General features: G+C 39.0%; 1 protein-coding gene and 1 long non-coding RNA gene across 6 annotated transcripts in view; one reads left to right on the plus strand and one right to left on the minus strand.

Moving 5' to 3' along the window:
* The window catches only part of LOC134297714 (uncharacterized), a 123494-nt gene that overhangs the window by 63679 nt on the left and 34681 nt on the right, over positions 1–25134 (minus strand). The window lies entirely within an intron of this gene.
* The window catches only part of btbd16 (BTB domain containing 16), a 74032-nt gene that overhangs the window by 38534 nt on the left and 10364 nt on the right, over positions 1–25134 (plus strand). For 4 of the 5 annotated variants that reach the window (XM_062976024.1, XM_062976025.1, XM_062976027.1 and 1 more), the window contains 3 exons: positions 5643–5762; positions 17704–17795; positions 24718–24800. In XM_062976024.1, the coding sequence (XP_062832094.1) occupies positions 5643–5762; positions 17704–17795; positions 24718–24800 (295 nt within the window). The remainder of the gene's footprint in view (positions 1–5642; positions 5763–17703; positions 17796–24717; positions 24801–25134) is intronic. The other variant, XM_062976026.1, reaches the window with a different exon arrangement.

The raw sequence follows: 25134 nt of genomic DNA on the forward strand, positions 1-25134 counted from the left end.
CCAGACTGCACACAGGCTGAAGTCTTTTGTAGTTTATTACAAAATAGAAGATAAAAAGTTCTTTAAAAGCAAAAGTAAAGTTCCAAAAGATCGTTCCAACACAAAGCCTTAAACCATGATCCAAGAAATCACAAGGAATAAAACCAAGTCCCAGTAGAGCATGACAAAGTCCCAATAACATGAACACAAAGACAGCAGGATAATCCAGGAAACGAGAGCTTGCTTCTTGGTTAAACGAAAGTTGATTTGACAAAGGTTTGTCTCCAAACACACTGTTTTAATACCCTTTGCCAAGCATGAAAGCATTTCTTTGGCCTCTGACCTCCTTCTTATTTGCTATTCTAACACTCCTTCGAACCCTGAATTCCAAATGGTCAGCTCGATCTAAAGATTCGGTTTCATCAAGGTCAGTCAGGCTTGCTATCAGGCTGAGAGCTGTCCTCCTTTTCTGAGTCAACTTGCACCTGGCTAGTTTCAGTATCGTCAACATCATTCCCTGCTGTGGGAAAAACTCTCTGTTCCTCATCTTCTACAACAGGGACATTCTGATTTTGAACCTGAATCCCATAATCCCCATCAAAGTCAATCTGAGGTTCCAGCTGAGTCACAACAGGTTGAGAATCACTGTACTACTCCATGTTTCATCTGACTTTTAAAGACTGTGTTTTCATTCAGTTTATATTGGTGTTTTTAGTTGGCAGTTTTATAATATGTTGATGTTAAGAATATAATAGCATAATATGGTACATACCAGTTATAGCTACCATTTATATAGTTTTTTTTCTTGGTGGTTAGAGCACCTGTATTGTCTTGGCAATTCTTACATGACTGTTAGATTGATCCTTGTTAAATGTCCCCATTTTACAGATGGGGGAGCTGATGCTCAGAGAGAATAGATGTCTAATGCAGTGAACCTTTGAACAAAGAACTTCCTTCCTAAGTTATCACTTGTGCTTTAAACTACCACATTACACTCTCTTTCTGTGTGGGCATGTATCTGACTCAAATATAAATTCCACTTACCACCCCCTTGGGTCAAATGATCTCACGTCCTAAAAGAAAGCCTTTTGAAATGTCTTACATTCAGCAGCATCCTATGTGATGTAAGTTCACTTGAGTTTAATAGGAATTACCCCACGGGAAGCATGCCGAATTGTAGTTTTACTCAAACAGGTGTTAAGTCATGGTTTTCCCCTTGCAAATTGCGGGATTGGTAAAGCCCAAAGGACAGAAAGAGGAATGCTTTATCTATTAGGATGGTGGGTGACAGGAAGAGATGCCTTTCTCAGATGGGGAATTCCAAAAGCTTTCATTTTGCCAGGTGAAATTGAGGGCATCATTAGAAATGGCATTAACAGCTTTATTTAAAAAATGGTCAGTTTTCCAAAAAAATAAAAACAGAGGGGGGAGGGAACATTATTAGAATGTCAGCACATGTGAAAAGAGGCATTTAGCTCTTTTCTTCCCACCGTGATCATGATACATAGACCTCCCTCTCAGGTCCATTATTAGCAACAGAGAGAAAAGAACATTTCCCATTAGTGCCAGTGGGAGTTCCTTTTAATTCCATGGGCAAATGGCAGCTCGGGGATTTGATCTTTGATAGGACTGCTATTGTTAGAAGGTTAAAACCTCCCATTCCTATTTACTGAAGGTCCAGTAAAAATTCCTCTCCTTCCCATCGCTCTTTTCTTGGAATAGTAGGCTTCTAGTTGGTGGTGCATTTGGTGTCAGATATGTGGTTGTCCTGTATCTAAATTGAAAATGGATTCTCTGAAGTACAAAGACATGAGATGACTACAAACAGTAGTATATCAATTACAATAGTAATGGTTTTTTACAACATGATATTAATAGACATGTATAGTGGACATAAATCTGTTATATGCACAAAGTCTTATAACCATGATCCTTCAATAAGAACCCCAAGTAAGTAACCATATATACTTTGCAAGAAGGCTTCTCCTTGAGGGCACAGAGTCCTTACTCTCTTGTAAGAAGTTTGTAAATTCCAAATTCTATAAACAGATAATTCTCTACTGATATTGATATATGGAGCTTCCGCTTCCTGGATGAGGGTTTCCACGTAAAGGATTTCCAATTTTCTGGTTTTGACTATATTAAGTCCTCCTCAAGCGGAAATACAGTAGAGTCTCACTTGTCCAAGCTAAATAGGCCGGCAGAACCTTGGATAAGCGAATATCTTGGATAATAAGGAAGGATTAAGGAAAAGCCTATTAAACATCAAATTAGGTTATGATTTTACAAATTAAGCACCAAAACATCATGTTATACAACAAATTTGACAGAAAAAGTAGTTCAATACGCAGTAATGTTATGTTGTAATTACTGTATTTACGAATTTAGCACCAAAATATCATGATATATTGAAAACATTGACTACAAAAATCCCTTGGATAATCCAGAACCTTGGATAAACGAGTCTTGGATAAGTGAGACTCTACTGTATATGAAACTAGATTTCCATTGCATTCTGTGAATTTTGTATTTTTCCACTTGAGGAAGACTTAAATTATCTGTTTATAGATTTTGGGATTTACAAACTTCTTCTTACAAGATAGTAAGGACTCTGTGCCCTCAAGGAGAAGCCTTCTTGCAAAGTATATATTATTACTTACTTGGGATTGTTATTGAAGGATCATCACTGTTATAAGACTTTGTGCATACAACAGATTTATGTCCACTATACATGTCTATTACTATCATGTTGTAAAAAACCATTACTATTGTAATTTTTTTTTTTCATGTCAGGAGCAACCGGAGTTGCTTCTGGAGTGAGAGAATTGGCCGTCTGCAAGGACGTTGCCCAGGGGACGCCCGGATATTTTTTGATGTTTTTACCATCCTTGTGGGAGGCTTCTCTCATGTCCCTGCAACTATTGTAATTGATATGCTACTGTTTGTAGTGGTCTCGTGTCTTTGTCCTGTATCAAACCCAATGGTGTTGTCTTTTACCTGTAACACACAACATGTAATCGTGTGGTAAGAATGTCATCAGCAGAACAATAGAGATAATAAATTCCATACTTCTCAGGAACTTAAGCCAGTTGTCCATCTCAACTAGGCCTACAATCAGTGAGAACTTGGCATGCGTGTAAGTTCTACTGATGTGGAAGTCTATTTTTATTAGGACTTGTTGTGTACCTTGAAGTAATTTCTGACTTATCACAACTCTAAGGCAACTGTACCATGGGCTTTGTTTGACAAGAGTTGTTCAAAGAGGAGTTTAACTTTGTCTTCTAAATTCACCACACTATCCTGACTCTATTAGGACTAATCACCAGATTTAGGCTGATGGGGGGAATCATACAACTATCCAGATACTATTGAACTGCAACCTCCAGCGGGCCTAAACATTATAGCCAATGGTTAGGAATGTATGGAATTGCAGTTTAACATTTGGAGTACCACATCATTCTACTTCTGATCTAGGCTGATTCAAGCTATTATATACTTAGCCAGGCTGTTGGTTCATTGACCAGCAGCTGCCCCAAGTCTAGCATCTTTTCTATCCATGCCTAATAATACAGGGGATTGGGTCTGGGGGTTTCTATATGCAAAGTATGCATTCTGTCACTAAATTATGGACTTTGAATTGTTTTTGGTCTTCAACATATTAAAGGCTTTCGGGAGAAAGAGGGAAAAAACAATGCTGGCCATTTTTCCCTCCAGGTGGCTGACAAGGTCAAAGACTATATACTATATTATAGTACCAATGCATAATAAGAGGAAAGACCTTCAAGTTCTTTCCCTTATTATTGTTGCTGTACCAAATTTTAGATTTTGTTTTTTTCAAACCACTAAATCATTTGGTAGCTTCCAGGGGTGGCTATATATCTTGGTGCCTTGTTTAAAAGATATATTTATAGCACTGGGACATAATGTCTGCTTTCTTTTCTTCTCTTCTCTTCTTTCTTTCTTTCGCAAAGATCCCTTTTCCTGTAAACTTTAAAAGAAAACTTCCAAAATGCTGCTGAAAGCTATGCACATTTTCCATGCTTCAAACCCTTAAACAGACTCTTGTCTATCTGAGCGATTCATTAGCTTTGCCCTTCTCCAAAAGCAATTAGCTCCCTTCCACAAAGTTTAAAGAGCTGTCCTTTTAAAGTTTCTTTGCCACCATGTGACCCTTACAAAAGCCTCTGCATCATTATGTTATGTAAAAATTCATCTGAACATACCCTGCTCTCATCTCCAATCTACAAAGGCTATTTCATCACAGCCCAGAAGGTAATTTTTCACCAGATTAGTTCAAAAGGTAACTAGCTAAGTTAGTAGGGGACCAAATAAATAGTATGTATCTCCAATGGAGAGATACAAGAAATACTTACTTTAGAAATACAGATAAATTGGCCAGTGCACTTTTAATTTAGAAATCAACATTTTCTGTATTCCAATCCGGGATACAATTATTTATTTATTTATTTATTTATTTATTTATTTTTCTATCCCACCACCATCTCCCTGAAGGGACTCGGGGCGGCAAACATGGGGCCAAGCCCAAGATAAAACAAATATGAAAGTTTAAAGCAAAGTGAGTAAGTAAAAACAATATCAACATAACATTCAGATATAATAAGCAATTAAAAACAAGAGACAAAAAACCATAATGACAAATAGGGAAGGTAATAAAAACAAACATCACCATCAATGGATAAAATAGGGGCAAACAGGTCAAAAGTGCATGGAGACAGGCTACATTTCTCAGTAGTGATCAGGAAATAAAGCTTATATCTTTGGTCACCAGCTAATTGGTGCTTTTTCTAAAAGATATACATAAATACTGGAGGAAAATAATGTATATTTAAGTGTCCAGCAGGCCCTTTGTGTCTGTTAGGGTTTGTTTCCAGGATACCAACATCTATGGATCCTCAAGCCCCATTATATCTATATCTATATATATATAAAAGAGTAATGAAATTTCGGCCTAGGACAAAACAACAAAACTACACATCCCAGAAACACTAAACCTGGCAGCACTACCCCTCACCCATGCCTCTACGTTCATACAACAAAAAGAAAAGAAAAATAAAGTCCTAATTAGAGGGAGATGAATAATTGTTTTTATCCAATTGCTGCCAGTTAGAAGGCTAAGCTCCGCCCACTTGGACTCCTAGCAACCCACTCAGCCCAGGGGACAGGCAGAGTTAGGCCTCACTTAGGCCTCTTCCACACTGCCTATAAGATACAGATTATCTGATTTGAACTGGATTATATGGCAGTGTAGACTCAAGGCCCTTCCACACAACTATATAACCCATTTATAATGGACTTAATGTCAGGGGAAAACCTTTACCCTTTACCTTAACTACCACCAATTCCTTAATACTTTATTTCCCATACCACCAGACTTCGCCACAGCAACGCGTGGCCGGGCACAGCTAGTAAAATATAAAATAGTGTCCTTATATAAAATAGTAAAAACAAAGTTTGCTTTTGATTTTTGTGGGGTGGGGAACTATTTTCAATCTGTGGATGGTAGAATCTGTGGATGCAGAATCTGTTGATGTGGAGGGTTTTTGCACTTAAACAACACAACGGTGCAACTATTTTAAGTTGAAAATTATTGTAGAAATACTATTTGAACTGGTAAGTCCTAAAGATTTTTCCCTTCCTCACAGGTTATTTACTTTCAACGAATTCCACCTCTTGCGTACTACTCTCTGCTGGGTCTTCTTGCAGCAAAACCCCAAAATCCAGATAATTCCGTCTTATGATACCATCCTCACATATTTTAGCAGGTACTTACATCTGTAGTATATTTTCATATTTATGATATCCAACCTTCTTCTAGAGAGCTCGGAATGTGCTATGTTACTATGTTCTGAAAATATGAGCCTCTTCTTTCTCCATCTCCCTACTTTAATGTTAGTAAAGCTAGTGTCAGAAATTCCACAGTGGCTCCACCACCCAACCTTTTGAACTACAGGTTGAAATGCTTGGGATAAGAATTGCTCGAGTTTTTGTTTTTGGCTTTTGAATATCTGTATTTGCATATACATGATGAGATATCTTGGAAATTGGACCCAAGTCTACACATGACATTAATTTATGTTTCATATACATCTCATCATACATATAACTTAAAGGGTAGCTTTAAATAATTATATGTGTTAAACAAAGGTTTTACATATTGAACCATCAGAATGCTCAACTTGTATGTGGTACAAGCTGTGTGCTCTTCTAGATGGATCTTTCAGAGGCACTTAGCATGGTGCAAATCATCAGCTATGTAGCATTTGGGGTACTATAAGGCATCATTTTGTTTAGGTATATTTGGCCAGCACCCTGCTCCCCTGGTAACCAATTCATTGGCAGGTTCAGGCTTCCCTAAAGATCTCTGGTATTCTCTAGTGGTCTTCCATTCATGCAGTACCCAGGCCAAACTCTGCTCATGCCAGTGTGATGTCATGGTTTGGGTTGCATTAGGACTAGGATTCTGATTACCAAGTTTCAGATCCACACTTGGCCATGGAAACCCACTGGTTGATCTCAGTCAAGTCACACTCTCTTAATCTCGGAGGAAGACAAAGGCAAACCATCTCTGAACATTTTGGAGGGTTGCCACTTTTCAAGAGTCAGAAACTCCTGCGACTGATCTGTAGCAAATGTCTTATGTATTGTCAGGGAGTGGAAGAGACACACGAGAAGAATGGTATGATGAAAGCACACTCCACCATTCATTCACTCAGACAGAAAGATCTGGAATCAACCTACATGCATAAGCTTGTTTTGGACCTTGAAAATGAAAAGTTGCATTGGTTGGAGGACGGTGGCAAAGCCTACTACTCCTATAATGCTCCTCTTGTACATTTGTTTTGAACAATTAGAGAAGTGTAGCTATGGGATGGGAGTCGAGAACCTCCAATGAGATTTCCCCAAACGTCTAGCTTTGCAGAAGATAAACAGATTGGAAATCATTCACATCTAGTACTTTTCGGTGTCTGTGGTCACTTGGTAACTTTGCTTTGAATTCCTAAACAATATTTCTAAATACTCAATTTTAAGTTGCTACAATGTTGGATATTTGAGGATGCAAGTAAAAGGAAGGCAGAATATTTATTTATTTACATAATTTTTACCCCGCCCTTCTCACCCGGAGGGACTCAGGGCAGCTTACAACAGTCGGCAAATTACATTGCCCAGAATACATTCAATAAAACAACAACATATCAATAAGCAATAAAATAGTACCACATCAATTAAAACTCTAATTAGACTCTATTAGATCGTGAATTATAAAATTTAAAATGCATGTATATTTAAATTCCTGTACGCCTGGTAAATACCTGTACCCCTGTCATAATGCAAAAGCTGCATGCTCCTTGGCATTTGGCTTGGCATAAATGAGCCTCAGCTAGTGCCTGGGTTGGGGACTAAGGGGAGCTGATAACTCTGCTGTGGCTTCTATTTTCTTATTTCCAGTTTCATGGTAGTGTAGAGGGCATTACGGGAAGAAAGAGATGGGGACAAGAGAAAGAAAATCCTGGCCAAGGCAAGTCTTACAAGGTTTGTCCTTAGGCAGCCCAGCAATAAATGCCATCTCTGCCCTCCGAGACAGACTGCATAGTTGCCTCATGGACAACACTTAAGCCAGTCAAGATATTTTGGCACCAGAAGCAGAAATGCTCCCACACACACACATACAACACTTCTCCCCCTCTGTGGCAGTAAAAATACAGGGATAATAAAGTTAATAACTAACAGTTTGCTGCATTTTCATGGCAATGAAACTTTGCTGCCCGAGGCGGCATCCTCATTCTGGCTAATGGTGAGGCTGACCTTAGTGCTAATGTTCACATTGGAGTTCAATTTAATCTTAAGGGGATTTCATGCCTCGTCTGTGCAAATGCCTTCAGTTATCTTAGTTGTTCTCTCTTAAAACAGATCCTCTCTGCCTTTTTTGTTTTGTTTTTGTTGCTACTATCCCCATGAGACATTCTTTCCTATGAGTCATGTATAGCTATAAAGAAATTACTGTTTGGCTCCAAATGAAGCTCCCATGCCTGGAATCAAGCACCCTCCCCTCCCTTCTCTTCTCTCTCTCTCTCTCTCTCTCTCTCCTTCCCTCTCTCTCTTTTCTTTTGACCAAGAGAAATAAAATGAGCTGAAGTCAAGGGTGAATTATTACTTGCTAGTTTGACCTGAGGAGCACTGGGTCTATGAAAAGCATACAAGAAAATCAGAAAGTATTTTATGCCAGCGTGTGCAGAATTGTAACTATACAACTTACATTTACAATAATCCACATCACAGTATATTACTCAATGCATCCTAAGCATTCAATTTTTCAAATGGATTTTGCTTTCTAAATGACATTACTGATTAACTATATTTCCAGTATAAACCCAATCTGTTAACCTTCCCATTCTGGTTTTAATTTCAAACTGTTTCATCATATACACATCTGTATTCCTTTAGTTTAATATGATCTTATATAACTTCCTGTAGCTCAGGACATCTGCAATGGGAAGAGGAACATGCTGCATTTATTCATGAATCCATTGGCACATGTATGCAGTACTAAGGAGGAACCTGGATATCCAGATTTTAATGGGACCTCATTCCAGCAAGCAAAATTAACTAAGATATTCAAAACCCAGGCCAGTAGAGACAGATATTGTAACAGGGACAACTCTGCCTCCTCAGTTCTGAACACATCATTTGAAAGCTAGGGTTTTTGTGTACAATCTTCCTTCCACATTTGCATTTTACTTTTGCAGATGTGATTATTCACAAATTTTATTAAAATGTTATCTCTAGGGTCCTCATCCCATGAGCAATGGGAAAGCAGAGGGAATCGTCTTACCCCATTCCTTCCCGTCTTTCCTTATCTTCTGGGATGGCCAGCCATCCCATGTCCTTACTGCATCAATGCCTGCCTTTCTCCCACTTTTTACCATTTGGAGTTAGGTAACACCCAACTCCTGAAGATGACTTTAGGACTCTGTTTCCATCCACTGCAGAAACAGACCCTCATCGGAAATGCCTTTACATTATGTGATGATCTCTTTGGGGCTCCGTTTTCAAAGTGCATGGAAACAGAGCCCTAAATCTGTGTGATGAAGTCCTCAAAATCTCTAGTTCCTCCAGTGTGACTCTATAAACTTCCATCAGTCATGCTGGAAGACTAGATTTTTCTACCAATGTTATGTTCAGGTTCTCGTAGAGGTTGGCGATAGAGCTCAGCTGGAAGACCTACAATTTCCTATAGAGATGTTCTCACAAGTAAAAATGTAGCAGATATCTTTATTCGTGGTTTTTCACTTCCATAGGGGTCCTGTGCTCCTAACCTCAGCTAATGTGCAGGCCTGGCTCTACATACTATTATTGATATTGATATAATGTAATAGTACATTACAAAATTATTAAAGATCCTGTCGGTGACCTAGGCATGTAGAATTTGAAATTGCTCAGACATATTTCTTATCTTGAATGTTTTTTTTCTTCTCTACAAAGGGAATTTTTATTAATCATTATTATTTTATAATACATAATCATAGTTACATTTTTCTTTTCCATTCCCTTCTTCCACCCCACAGCCACCCCATCCCCTTCTCTGTTGACAACTTAAACCTTATTTTCTTGTTACATGATCCTTCTTTCCATTCTTTCCAATTTTTTCTTCTAGCTTTTGTCATATGGTTTAACAATCTGTAGCCATCTGCTAAATGGAGACCATATTTCTTTAATTTTCTTCTGTTTGTCTGACCATGTTTTTTTGTTTCTTATAATGTCCATAATATCCAGTTGTATTTGATCCCACATATATTCATACCATTTTTCAAATGTCCATTTCTTTTTAATCTTCCACCCCCATACTATTACTGCATTATCATTATCATCATTAATTCTTGGTCTTGGTCCTTAATTCTTCTGTCCCCATATATCCCTATTAACAGAATTTGCATATTTATATCAAATTTGGTTTTAGTATGTAATTCAACCTGAGTTAGAATTTGGTTCCAATTTTTTTAAATCTCTTCACATTCCCACCATAGATGAGAGTACCATGACTCCCTACTCCCACAATGCCAACATTTGGGATTTAATCCCTGAATCATGATCCTGTCGGTGACCTAGGCATGTAGAATTTGAAACTGCTCAGACATATTTCTTCTCTTGAATGTTGTGCAATGAGTTATTCACGGGTGTTTTGCTCAACATCTACTACCATCCGAGTATCTGTCAAACTTTAGGGGTGCATTTTGTTATTTACTGGCTGGGAGAAGATTAATGGGTCCCTATCACAATGTTATAGAATTATTACTCCACTTTAACAGCTATGACTCTGGATTTCTGGAATTTGTAGTTTAGTGAGACCCAAGAACTCTCTGATTGAGAATTATAAATGTCCTACCCTAAACTGCTAAACAGGGAGCTCTGGCGTGGACTGGTCCATGAGGTCACGAAGAGTCGGAAATGACTGAACGAGTGAGACGACGACGACCCTAAACTGCAAATCCCAGCATTCCCTTCAATGTGTAATATAGTGCCATAAAGTGTACTGTGAGAGGATCCTAGCCAACTCCTGTCCAGCTCTGCAATACTTCTGCAGCTGGGGCAGAGGGGAGGAAATAAGGTCATTTCCCCATATTTCCAGCGAATCACTGGAGAGCCAGGGGAACAGCAACATTTGCTTTTCCCCGGTGTAAAACTGCAAACAGGGGCTTCCTGAACAACTTTCTTCTTCCCTGGCAAGTAAGTGGCCATTGCCGTATCTCAAGGCTTGACAGCAAGCCTTCAGTTGAAATCATACAATGCAAGATTTGCTATTGTGTGTCTTCAAGTCATTTTGGACTTTTGGTAACTCTCAGATGAACAGGATATTCTTGGCAGAATTTATTCAGAATGGGCATGCCCTGCAGAATATCAAAATATCCCATCTAAAAAGGGCATAACTGCAAAGAAAGTTTTGTTGAACTTGTGTGGGGTTCACGTCCACATTCTTGTCATGGATAAACACAAATTATGCATGCTTAAGCCAGCTGATTTCATTGACTTAAATGTATGTATGTGTATGTGTGTGTGCGTATATATATAGATAATTGCAACTGATGTACATTAGAGTATGAACAGATATAAATTCAGAATCACATAGAGAGAACCACTTAACAAAACATTGCATTTTAAAACCTCCATAAAAATGCCTAAAGTGAAGGAAAATGAGTTTGTTTATTAGAACTCAACATTGTGAAGAACATGTACAACTGTTCCAAGCACTGTTTTATGACGGAGCAAAACCAGTGGCAAAAGAGATTGCTGAATCTAGTCAGAAAGAGTATCTAAAGTTGATCCATGGCTCTCCAGACAGCATCATCCAAAGAAAGAAAGACAGAGCTGAGTATTGTTGAGAAGCCCTGTGAGATGCTAGGTGGTGTCGTGCTGGTTTACAACAGCTCCTTACATTGTTCACCAAAGCAGCTGCAGGAGGTCATCTACATAACAAATTACTGCCAAGTCCCAATTTCTGGCCTGTCTCCAAAGAACCATACAACTAAAGCAGTTCCACAAGACCAAGGGAGCTTTGTGTTGGGGTTTCTCAAACCGAAGTCCCCTCCTGCCACGTCTCAGTCCTATTATAAAACTGGGATGTGCTTCAAAAGCAAATTGTCACAAGGAATAGGGAACAGTTAAGAAGGACCCCCTTTCTCCCAGTCACACCATTGAGCCATCTAGACTAGGGATGTAAATTTTTGTAAAGGTCATTCTTATGGACAAGAATGCCTCATTTAACCATTTCCCTCTCTGCTGTGAGAAAGTTGCTTAATATTGAAGAATTTTAAGAGCTATTTACAATTCAGTATTTCTTCTTTGAAAAACCCACACATGGTGTTGTATGCATGCAGAAAACAGAATTTTCTATTCAGAAATGCTGAAAAAATAATGTTTTCTCTTTAGAGATCTTGTTTCTGGAGAGAAAAAATAATATTTCTTAGTAGAAAATCCCAATTTCTTGTATAATAGCCTTGCATGTATTTTTCATGCAGAATACATCCTAAATAAATAAATAAGTAAATAAGAAAACTTTAAAAGTGTCCATTCATGATTCTCCTTGTCAGCATTCCATAACACCAGGAACCTTCTTGCTCATCTGGGATTCAGATATTTCCAAATATCTTTTCATCCCTAATCTAACTAGCATCCTATATCTGGCATTGGCCAGCCCAGTGCCTCTGTGGTGCTTATAAGAGAAGGTTGGAAAATTCTATTCCTTTCACAGAAGGAAGATTATGGTCCATATATTCGTACTATGAAAGGTAGGGTTGTGTGCGGATTTCGTTTCCTCTGTTTTTTTCAGTACCTTCAGTACTTCAGGAACCCGTAATGGTAAGGGTCCTCCCGGTACGAAAACGCACTCCTTCTCCCCTATTCAGCATCACAGTTGAATCTTTTTGATTTTCCTTTATTTTCCTGATTCTTTATATTTAGTGCGACTGACTGGGAGTTTGAGACCTGAGGGATGGTGGGTGGGGTGTGCGTGTGCGTTTGGGGGCTTTCGCCCTTTTAGGTTCTTTTTCTCCTTCCCTTCCTCTCATTCAGGAAATGCTTCTAAAAGATTATTATTAATAATAGTAATCCCAGCAAACAAAAACAAAAAAGCCTACCTCTCCTCTATAGTAGAAAGTAGAAACGCTTTAAGGAGGAAAAACCCCAAGCAGAAAGGAGATTGCAGCCTTGCAGACAAGTATGGGGATTTTTAAGGTAGTCCAGGGAGGATCGCTCTACTGAGCTACAGGTTATGGCTCTTCCTTCCCTGAGCCTCCTTAAAATTCCTCTTGAAAAGCTATATGGTGTGCTGGTGCTGTTGAGAGAAAGCAGGTGTGCTGCCTCTCCTGCTTCTCCTCTAGAGTAGAAAAACAGCTTTAATAACAAGAAGCCTCCATAAAGCGTGTGCGCCTGCCTGCAATTAAGCGCCTCTCCTCTAGAGTAAAAACAAACAGCTTAAATGCCTAAAATGACAGGGAACGGGAGCCTGGGAAGCCCCTTCCATATTGAGCCAATAGAAAACAGATCTTTTGGCATCTCCAGAGCGAAAACAGATATCTGCCCTCTGATATTCAGGAGGCTTTCAAAAAATGGATCAGGGCCCCCACCGAAAGCCAGGACACAAACTTTACCTGGATTACATAACTCTAATGAAAAGTCTTTTATCTGAAGATTAGAATAACAATTGTACACAAATAGAATGCATTCCATGCTTTTGAGTACTTTATCTTAGCATTCCATACTTTTGAATATTGGGCTTTAGCATTCCATGACATTTTGAGTGTTTGATTTAGCAACATGTTTTTGACAAACTGTGAAAACAATAGATATGCCTGGCATATTCAAGTAGAAAGCAAACAGCCTGACCAAAAAATCCCCAAAGTGTGCCCAAGAGAATTGTTGTGGTTGTGTGCCTTCATGTTTTCTCTGATTTATGCTGACCTATATGTTTTCTTGGCAAGATTTATTTGGGGAGAGGGTACCACAGAAGCTTGCAAGTTAGAAGTGGAGACTGTGAAAGGAGCAGGCAGAGAATAATTTCATTCCAAGCTTCTTTCACGAATAAGTGTAATTTTAGAAGTTGAGCAGATTCAAGCTTCGATTGTGATATGATGAGGACATATCTTGTGCATAGACAATTCTTGGCCATTGTGGTTCAATTGTAAATTTCTAGCTTCATTTTCCCTCTACTATTTTCATTTCATATTTTTTACTTTTTTCTCATGGGATTTTGTTTTCTATTGATATATGTATTCTTAACAACAACAACAACAACAACAACAACAACAACAACGGCTACATTTCTCTATGGGAAAACAAAGCAGAAAACACAATTTGCAGTTGGGTACCAACCAAAAATGTCACAAAATATTATGCAAGTTTAAACTAATTGAAAGCTCTGTAGAACCTAAAAGTTCTGTAGAACCAGGAAGCTTGTGTGTTCTTTGGTGACACTTCAGTTCATCCTGATAAAGGTCCTGACAAAGTATTTTCAGCGGAAGTGAAAATCATGACAGAATTTATATAATTGGCATCATCTTCTGGAGTTCTTGGTAGACTCTAGATTGTCACAAAGCTAGACACTTTTAAAAAGAAAGCAGTCTAGACCTCTTTGTGTAAACTGATACAAAATAAAGTTGAAAATTGTTTCAGAAACAAAGTACTATAAACACCTGCAACCCTTAGTAATGATCTTGGCGGGCTTGCTTGTTGTGCCATTTGGAAAAAATGTGGATTTGTTGATCGAATAATGCCAGAGTACTTGCTTAGATCAGCGAACCTTTGACAGTTTTGTTTAGTCTACCAGTTCAGTGCTTTTGGCTTCTTCCTCTTTGGCATGGAACTGGCCTTGAAGTGCTCGTTTCCTATTAATCATTAAATAACCAAAATGTTTGGTTAGATATTACCTGCTGTTAATAATCCAATCAAACTTTGGATCAACCTTTGAAACACCTTACTCATAAATGTTCATCATTGTACTACAAAATTAGTATTCTCAGCTTGCATATCACAGTCAGTGAAGTCTGGGACACTGAACAAACAATAGAAACAATAGCTGTTTTCATCTGTAACAATTATTTTATGGTTTAGAATCCTATGGAAGGATTTAGACAAACTTTTCTCATCTGCTGCTTTTCTCACCTGCTGTTAGAAAAAAGAATCTTAAATTCTGAAAAGAGATCTGGACAAAAATTGGTGAAGCAGAATATATTTATTACAATCTTGGAAGATTGGGTGTATAGCAAGCAGGCACACCCAACAACAGAAAAATAAAGTTCTTTATTCTCTTTCATATGAGATGTTAGTCTCTTTCTTGCTTCCCCATTGGCTGGGTAATCCAAACTTTTCACCTGTCTGAGGTTCCTAATGAAGTCACATGTAGTCACATGAAGTCACATTCCTGCATACATCACCCATCATTCCAGTATCCCTGCCCTCTATTTACACCACCCATTACTTGGCACACGTTGTTCTGTAATTGTTAGGTCAGTTTGACTGGAGATAGCTAATTGCTTTTTATCAGTTTTTACTTCTTTCCATCTTTAGTTGACACAATTTGTGTTTGGCTAAGTCCCAATGGTTCTAGCCACAGGTGCTTTTATAAGTTAGTTTGCTCATAATTTGAGCTCACTCTTATTTTATTAGTTGGCATACATGCATAGTATTGAGCTCATCTTTAATTATTTCTAACACACTAGCAGCTTGCAAAAGGTGCATATTATTTTGACCAGTTGAGGCTTAATTGGTAGCAAAGCAAAAATGTATAATTGGTAACAAAGCAAAAAAAAGTATATTTGTAAAAGCAACAAAATATTTCACATAACATCTAAAGGGTGACAGGGAGGAGTAGGTTAGAATGTTTGCTTTCATTTTTTTTACTCTCAGTTTGGAACTATGTCTAGAAACAATGTTTACTTTTAACTAAAGTTTATTGAAACAAAATAATAATAAACCTTGGTTTACAAAGGCACTTTGTTTCAATAAACCATGGTTAAGATTAACTGCATTTTGGGTTGAGACAAGTAATTCAAATTAAAAGTGAAAGCTTCAGATTTCTTATACTCAAATGTTTCTGGACTTCAGTTCCCCCAGCTCAGGCCAATGATGAGGAATACTGGGAGTTGCAGTCAAAAACCCTGTTCTAAACTTTTGGCTGTGCCAGTTGAGGCTAAGCAGTCATTTTCTTCTTCTTCTTCCCCCACCATAATGGGAAGAAACACACTACGCCAGCTTTTGGATTAGTTTTGTTTCTGGTTCATGTGTTATCGAGAAATCAAACCCCCAATAATATGAGTTATATAGAGTATTTAAATTGTAAGATGTGGCTCCGTTGGAAAATATAACCAGTTACATAGTCATTTTTAATTGCCCTAAAAGTAACCTTTCTATGAAGTTCCTTGGGAATGTGAACTCACATCACCCTCGCCTCACTCCGATCCAGAAAAAAATCACCATAATCCAATATCCTTTATCTATCTGGCATAACATGATCTAGGCTAGCCCTGGAAACATTGCCTGATCTATAGAAACTATCCAGACCACCTCTGTGAATCCTCAATTGTATGTAACCTAAAACAGCTTTTGTCCATCAGCCAGCCCCTCTTTTGTCTAGATGGCATTGGACCACCAGGACCCATCAGCCACATTCCACCCAGACACACCCAGTTCCTGGGAAAGACTCACAAAAGACACAAGACTTCAAATCCATGAATGACAGTTTATTAGGTTTCCCACCTCGCCTCTGATGGATTCAGAAGCAGAAGCAGTCCTGCATTTCCTCCAATGAAGCTGTGGATCCTAGCCAGCACCTTTCAAAACCAATGGGAAATTATTGTGACAATTTTAAATTGTCCCATACTGCTGCTTCTTTCTATCAAATGTACTATAAATAAACCATAGTGTTCACAGTTAGGGTACATCGTTTTTTGGATTGCTTTCTCCACTAACATCTTTTCTGGCCAGGAAGAATAAAAACCTCTGCTTTTGCCTTTGAACCCATCTTGCGTCTTCATTTGGTTTCTGGATTAGGTAGACACTCAGGGCCCCCCAAACCCACTTATCTGGCTTTCTGAAGAATCGTATCTGGGGAACAACGGGGCCTGGGATGGATTCTCTGGATCTCTCCCTCCACCCCACCCCTAGCTACGCAAAAGAAATTCAGTTCCCTTCTGTCCCCAAGAGCATTGTCAGAGGAACAGAAACAATTGTAGTGGACATCTCCATTGTCTGATAGTGAGAGCCTCTTGTGGGACCTTCCTTACCACAGTCAGAAAGGAAAATCTGAAGTATCCAATGGCTCTTCACCAGTGATCCCAAGACCTTTTCTTGGAAATTGATTTGAGGTCTGAGATTGCACAGTTGTAAAGTAAAATTTGTACTAAAATAGACATGATGTCTCCATTTCTTGTCTACATAGAAAGTGCAATTCTTTCAAAACTCAGACTCCTCTTTCTGGCCTGCCGATAATTGAACTATAGGAGAGAAAACAAATGTAAATGGGTTCAGCTTGACTACTTCATGTCCATTGGGTTACTTCATTCTTGGAAGGTGCTTCTGTGTAGGAAAGGGCTTTCTGTGGATGTAAATGCACATTGAGTCTCATAGTAAAGGTAAAGGTTTTCCCCTGACGTTAAGTACAGTCTTGACCAACTCTGGGGGTTGGTGCTCAACTCCATTTCTAAGCCGAAGAGCTGGCATTATCCGTAGACACCTCCAAGGTCATGCGGCCGGCATGACTGCATGGAGTGCCGTTACCTTCCCGCCGGAGCAGTACCTATTGATCTACTCACATTTGCATGTTTTCGAACTGCTAGGTTGGCAGTAGCTGGGGCTAACAGCGGGCACTCATTCCGCTCCCGGGATTTGAACCTGGCACCTTTTGGTCCGCAAGTTCAGCAGCTCAGCATTTTAACTCACTGTGCCACCAGGGGCCCATTGAGTCTCATATATGTTGAGTCTCATATATGTCCTATATGTACCCACATAAGTTTCATTGCAGGGACACATTGTAGCTTCTCAGCACACATTCAAAAATCTCACTCGGCCTTCCTTGTGCACTTTCAGTAGTTTTTCTTGCACTGCAAGTATTTCCCATGTAGAAAAACAGTATATGTATCATACACTGGCACTAAATCTGGAAAGGAAACTATGCTGAATTAAATAATATTTTCTGCTACATTGTTTTGTTTTCAGCCTGCCCAAGATATGCGCCTTCCTGGAAAGGGAAATAGGACAGCGATACATAGCTATTTTTCAGTCCCTCCGTTTACATGGCATCACTTCAAGTAAGTTGACTTCTTTTTTCAATGGTTAATCAAGCAGATGGTTGGAATCAGTGTGCAGATGCAAACTGCGGATGGAATTCTGTATTGGCTTATACTTGCATAAGGACTTTTATCATACAACAGAGGCAAATTGTAATTGAAGCAAAATTGTGTGCACCCCACTGCCTGTCTGCCCCCTCCCCATGATTAACCCTTTATCTGCTATTGACAGGTAAAACCCATCAATAATATTCAGAATCACAATAAGAAGGAAGTGTGGAAAGGCAGGGTTATATGCAGAAGGATGACTAATTATGGCTGTGCAAAAAAAAAAACAACATTTGTGGATCGTGAGTGTGATTAGTGTAATCTGTATTTACAATTCTAGAGGAGAGAGGAGCTGTGGGAACACAGCCAGAGGATCTAACCCCTGGGTGGTACTCTTCCCCTCTCTCTTTCCCCACAGGAGGCTGAGAGATGCCAGGGGGCACGACATTTCCACCCTATAACCCCGTGCACTGCCTGCCCTCCTTCTTTTCCTGCTCCTAGCCTCAGAGCAGACAGAAGGATACCATGCTGGAGGAGGAGGCGGAGGATGAGGAGGCAAGAGCAGAAACCGAGACCTACCAGGGGTTAATAATAATAATATTTATTTATTTATTTATTTATTCAGTGTCAAAAGCATTGCATAACAAATACATTTTAAAATGATGAAAAAAAGGAAATCACAAGCAACTAAATAGTTTTAGACCAAAAGCGGGCAATAGCAACCGCATTGTCCGTAGCTTTAAACAACTCCTCCTCCGTGCATGAGGCAGGACATTGTGGGCAAGCATACATATGCAGAGTTGATTGTTCTGCTCCATAGTCACACAAAGTGGAAGATTCCTCCAAGTAGTGCCACTTTGCCAAGTTATCTTTTGATCTGCCCACTCCACTTCTGAGTCTGTTTAGGGACTTCCAAGTTGCCCATTCTTGGTTTGCCCCTGGAGGAGGACCCTCATGGGGGGCCATCCAGTTAGAATTGCCAGGTTTAGCTGCCCAGAGGGACACCCTTGCTGCTGCTGGAGGAACATCAAGAGGAGTGGTGGTTCTTATGAAGCCCTTCCTTGATTTGAGTCTACTGGGAGGGGGCTGATAGTCATGCAGTGGATGGCTTTCACAATGTTCGACCTTATTTCTCTCGCAGTTAGCAGCAACTTCCCGTCGCACGTCAGGAGGGGCAGTGCTAGCTAACTTGTAGAGTTTATCAACAGGTGTAGGTTTAAGGCATCCTGTGATTATTCTGCATGTTTCGTTTAGTGCTATGTCCACCTGCTTCGCATGGGCAGACTTTTGCCAGACAGGACAGGCGTACTCAGCAGTTGAGTAAGACAAGGCCAGGGCTGATGTTCTTATTACTTGTGAGTCTACACTCCATGCGCTGCCAGTCAGTTTCCGCAGGATGTTGTTGCGTGCAGCTACTTTGTGCTTGGTGTTCATGCAGTGTTTCCTATATGTTATTGTTCGATCTAAGGTGACACCAAGATATTTAGGATGGAAACAGTGTTCGAGCTCTTGGCCTTCCCAAGTAACTTTCAGTTTCCTGTTGGCTTCACAGTTACGTAGGTGGAAAACACACACTTCTGTCTTGGCAGGGTTAGGCTTTAGGTGTTCTCTTTGTAGTAGCTGGAGAGATCTTTCAAGGCATTAGTGAGTTGGTTTTCAACTGTTTCAAAATATTTCGCTTGTGTTGTAAGGCCAAGGTCATCAGCATATATAAAGCTATTTGTGAGTGGTGGTTGTGGCTGATCGTTCATGAAGAAGTTAAATAATAATAATAATAATTATAATAATACTTTATTTTTGTATCCCGCCACCATCTCCTCCCGAAGGGACTCGGGGCGGGTAACATGGGGCCAAGCCCAAAAAGACAAAGTGTAACAAGTTAAAATATAAAACAAACAATAAATAACAAGCAACAAGCAGTTAGCTCCTCCGGCTGCACACTTGTGACTCCTCTCTCCTCTAGAATTGTAAATATAGATTTAACGGATCACGCTTAGGATCCACAAACAATTTTTTTTGCACAGCCCTAATTTCTACAGGACCGCAGCTCAGCAAATCAGTGTTATTTTGTAAATGGAGATATGTACAATAGTGATGTGGCACATGCTGGTATGTGGCTACTATCAGTGATAAAAAATTAAATATAAGCAATAAAATCTTAAATATTTCATCAAATAACTTCTTCTTACCTGGTCCTTCTAAATTTAATTGAACTATTTAACTGTGCTCTGACTGGCAGGAGAATGGACCTTCTTTTCTCCCATGAACTTGATGCTTAGTAAAGCAAGTTGCAGGATGAGTTATGATTGTGGCAATAACGTTGAAACTATAACTCATAATTTGATGCTTCTGCCACAATGGTAACTTGACCTCCAATTTACTTCACTAGGTATCAGCTACATAGGGAAGAAGAGGTCCATTCTGTTACAATCAAAGCATGGTTAAATTATGTTTCCATCAAGTTAGGAAATGTTACTTAGTTAAGGAATTACAAGGTGATCCAAGATTCTAAATCTTATTTGCATGTTAACAAGCTTGAATGCAATAAGACAGACAGAAGCAAAGCTGTAAAGTGCAATGGGAAGAGTGTCCAGTACTACTCCCAGTTTAAAGGATCTTGTAGAATCTTTAAGATTAATTGAGAGAAAGAAGTTATAATAATAATTAATAATAATTTATTTCTTATAACCCACCTCCATCTCCCTGAAGGGACTTGGGGTGGCTTACATGGGGACGAAACCCAAGGAACAAGGAGTTCAACATACAATTAAAACACAATACAAAATACAAAATTAAAATGCATAACAGAACAAAATATTTAAAACATTTTAAAATGAATCACACAACATCATCCTTACAGGACAAAAGTGGGACTATACAAATTGCATGGGAAGGGCAGACTTGTGCAAGTTGGGAGCCTAAGCTTTCATAGACGAGATGAAATAGAGGTAAGTCTATGAAAGCTTATACAGTAGAGTCTCACTTATCCACGCCTCACTTATCCAAGCCTCTGGATTATCCAAGCCATTTTTGTAGTCAATGTTTTCAATATATTGTGATATTTTGGTGCTAAATTCGTAAATACAGTAATTACAACATAACACTACTGCGTATTGAACTACTTTTTCTGTCAAATTTGTTGTATAACATGATGTTTGGGTGCATAATTTGTAACATCATAACTTAATTTGATGTTTAATAGGTTTTTCCTTAATCCCTCCTTATTATCCAAGATATTCGCTTATCCAAGGTTCTGCTGGCCCGTTTAGCTTGGATAAGTGAAACTCTACTGTACTACCAAGTTCTTTCCCTCAGTTAATCTCAAAGGTACTACAAGATTCCTTTGCATATTGATCCAGACTAATATGGCTATGTATTTGAATCATTTATTCCCAATAGAAGAAGAAGAAGAAGAAGATGATGATGATGATGATGATGATGATGATGATGACAACGACGATATCAATATTATAGCATCCCTCATAGGGAGGGAGGGAAATGGGAGAGATGCTATAATATATTTGCTTATAAGAGGAGCTGGTCATATATGTGTGTTATGTAAATATTCATGAATTGAGTAACAAAGCTTTAAACTTGAAATTTTAAAATGGGGATTATCAAATATTATTGAACACCAGGTTTCCCAAACAATTAAAAATCCACTTCCCATTTTCCTTTACAAGAGTTGTTCAACACTATCAGAAGTAATGGTGCCAGCTTTCTGTTCAAGACCAAAAAAAGAAATCCCAAAGGATTTTCCTTAACATTCCACTGTCTAGAAGTGTTGTACTACAACTTCTTTTAGTCCCTGTGGCCAATGGTCAGGTTTACTGGAAGTTGTAGTAAAACACACATAGATACCACATTGGAAAAGATTGCCCCAAGATTTTGCTTACAGTGGTTCTCAACCTGGGGTCCCCAGATGTTTTTGGCCTACAGCTCCCAGAAATCCCAGCCAGTTTACTAGCTGTTAGGATTTCTGGGAGTTGAAGAACAAAAACATCTGGGGACCCCAGGTTGAGAACCACTGGGCTATATGTACTTTGCTCACTGTGCTATGCACTTATTTCTGGGTTACCGCAATAGGAAAGAATGCAATAATATTGCCTAATGCTATTCTCAGTCCTCTTTTGGCCCTACTATAACACTTAAGGGCAACTTCTGTGACTACTTAACATTTATATAGCTCTGGATTGTGTAAAAGGAGCTACTGTGCACTTTTTGTGAGGGCAGGAAGAAAAAAAAAAGAATGGAAGTGCATTGTCACAAGCTCTTTCAAAGCAACCACATTAAAAATAAATCTTTCCATTCAGCTTTTTTCTCACTGCATTTGTGTTGGAATAATAGCTGCTTTCATAAGAAAACCTATGTTACATTCCGTCCTCTTAACCCAAAGCAGACTACAGTGATGTCACACATAGCCATCCTCAGCCACTAAACCAAGACACAAACGTTGCTATTAGCAAAGAAAATGGAATTGTTTTGCAAGAGAAGGAGTCAAATTAATTTCTCCTTCCTTGTGGCATGAACATCTCAGAAGTTAATGTAAAACTTGGCCAAATCTTGTTAAATCCGATACTTGGTATTGGGCTTGGCCTGCCAAAACTGTATCAGACCCTGACTTTTAGCAAATATAGATTTGTGCATTGTTGACAAATGAAACGCTTTGACAATCCTGAACTCTGGTATAATTTTGTGTAGAAGCAAGACTGGAGAAAGTCAATTAGAAGTCATTGCTTGACTCAATTAGTGCTGATCAGAGCTCTAAAATGTTACTTTTTTGGGGTCTACAACTCTCAGACTTTTGAAGCCAACATAACCAATAGTGTTGTTGTATGTTTTCCAGGCTGTATGGCCGTGTCCCAGAAGTATTCTCTCCTGACGTTTTGCCCACATCTATGGCAGACATCCTCTGAGGATGCCATTTTTTTCCCCTAGCCTCTTAGCACCCTTAGCACATCTCCATGGTAATAACCCCTCTTCCATTTGTCATCTCTCTCGCAGAGACAGCCTTTCTATCTATATACTGCCCACTTGTGATTACATCTGAGCATTGCACACACACACATACATACTTATTCATTTTTAAAGACATTGCCCCAAATGGGGTGGATTTTCTTAGTTGAAATTCTGACAGTATTTTAAGTTGGATAATGAAAGGTATGTGTGCCAAGTTTGGTCCAGATCCATCAAGCCATGTAAGATCCTTTGTGGAACATACATACATATTTCACCACTATATATATATATATATATATATATATATATATATATATAAAATAGATAATATCAATACAAGAATGAATTTAATATATAATTTTAAAATTAGAAGGTGGCTTACAAAATTTATTTTAAAAATGTAATGTGCACTTTCACAAAGGCCTAAATTCAGTTTCAGTAAGACCGCTTTATCTGCAAGTTAATTTTCCATGGTTTCAGTTACCTGCAGTCAACCACAGTCCAAAAATATCATGTATCCCCCTTTATCCGTGGTTTTGTTTACTGTAGTTTTAGTTGCATGCAGTCAATTGAGTCCCAAAAATATTACTGGCACAGGGTTCAGTACTAGTATCCATGGTTTCAGGAACCCATAGGGTATCTTGGACTAGTCCCTGAACTGGGGTCTACCCACCACATCATTGGAATTTACATAAGTGCCAATTTACCATTCAATAGGTCTACTCTATTTGGAGGTAAATTAAGACTAGAGAAAGAAATAAAGCCTTTCAGATTGCAGTCATGATCAAATAGGATTTGTAAAAACCTAATCAAGAGCACTTGAAATGATCCACAAAACAGTGCATAGGAGTTTGGCTTTAGCTTGACAACTGAAAACCAAAAAAAAGTTCCTCCCTCACATTTTATTTCAAGCATTTTAATTCTGTTCTGAAGCCAAAAAATCTCCAAGAATGGCTGACATATGAAACATTGAAAACAAGACAGTCCTTGCCTGGAGGCTTATGAGCTAAACAGACATGATTTAAAAGGAACAAGACATGAGGAGAAAACCAAGTGATCTTTCCACAGGGTTGGCTGAATGACCCTGGATCCCATCTACTCTGATAATAGCCTACTGGAATGGCAGCAGTTAGAAATAGTTGAGGATAGACCTTCAGATAAAAGGTGTTCCTCCAAATATCCTCCAACATTTCACAGATGAAAATCAAAACATTTGCTGCCAACAATACCAGTGTGGTTTAGATGGCAAAAGTGGTTAATGTGGGAAATTACAGAAGCTAGGAGAATTTCATCCGGGGGGGGGGGGGGGTTGCCTGAGTCTCCTATGACAACATCCACTGGAATCATAGAATTTGCAGTTTGGTGAGGCACTGAGGACCTCATCACATTGATGAGGTTTTCCAAATCAATACATCACTCTCCGTGGTGAATCGGGGGAGGGGGGGAGCGAGGAAATCCCAGTTGTGTTGGTGGCACCGAGTCCTAGGATGCCTCTGCCCCAGTTGAGCCATGGAGCCCCATAGCTTGGGGCTCCATGGCTCACCTGGAGTAGAAGTGTCCTAGGACACTAAAATTTTCACGTGTGATGAGGTCGTAAATCTCTCAGGCTGACATTCTGAATGTCTCTCCCTACACTGCCAATTCCAGGATTTCGAAAGGTAATGTCATGGAATTAAAATGGAATAATAACACTATAACTGTAGCCTGTGGCTTCTGCCACAAAAATTGTGTTTTTTTCATCAACTTGCATTCACCTTTCAGCTTTCTCAGTCGTTTTCTCAGTTCTTAACATCCCAGCAAATATGCCAATCTCTTCTCCTGAATTAGTCCTTTTAACGAGCCATTCCAGTTACAATAATAGTAGGTGCAATACCATTATTTTTTTTCTTTCCTGCATAACACTGAAATAATGATTCATTTTCTTCTTTTCCCAAAGGTAAGCATCTGGAAGAACTATGGGATATTAACTTCCTTCCTTTGCCATGGCTGACAAGGATTTTGTCTGATCATTATCATGCAGTGAGTTGGTATGCTTACTACAGCATGCATATGGGAAGCTCTAATTCATTTTATCATCACAGATTTCTTATCTGATGTTTCCCTGAGAGATAAACTGTGTATGTGTGTGTGCCATGCACAGTAGTCTCTCATACCCAGAAGGATTGGTATCCCTAATTCATTTATCCATATCTGTCAAAATACGTCCTCTAGGCATTTTCTAGCTCCTCTAATGTAGTTCCATTGTAGTTTTGGGCCAGAAGTATTTCATTTCAATAGGGCTAACTATTTCAATAGGGTTTTGCGTATCCACACAAAGTCTGGGAAAAAAATCCCTGGTGAATACAAGGGTCAT

The sequence above is a fragment of the Anolis carolinensis genome, chromosome 3 (assembly GCF_035594765.1).
Source record: "Anolis carolinensis isolate JA03-04 chromosome 3, rAnoCar3.1.pri, whole genome shotgun sequence".
NCBI lineage: Eukaryota > Metazoa > Chordata > Lepidosauria > Squamata > Dactyloidae > Anolis > Anolis carolinensis.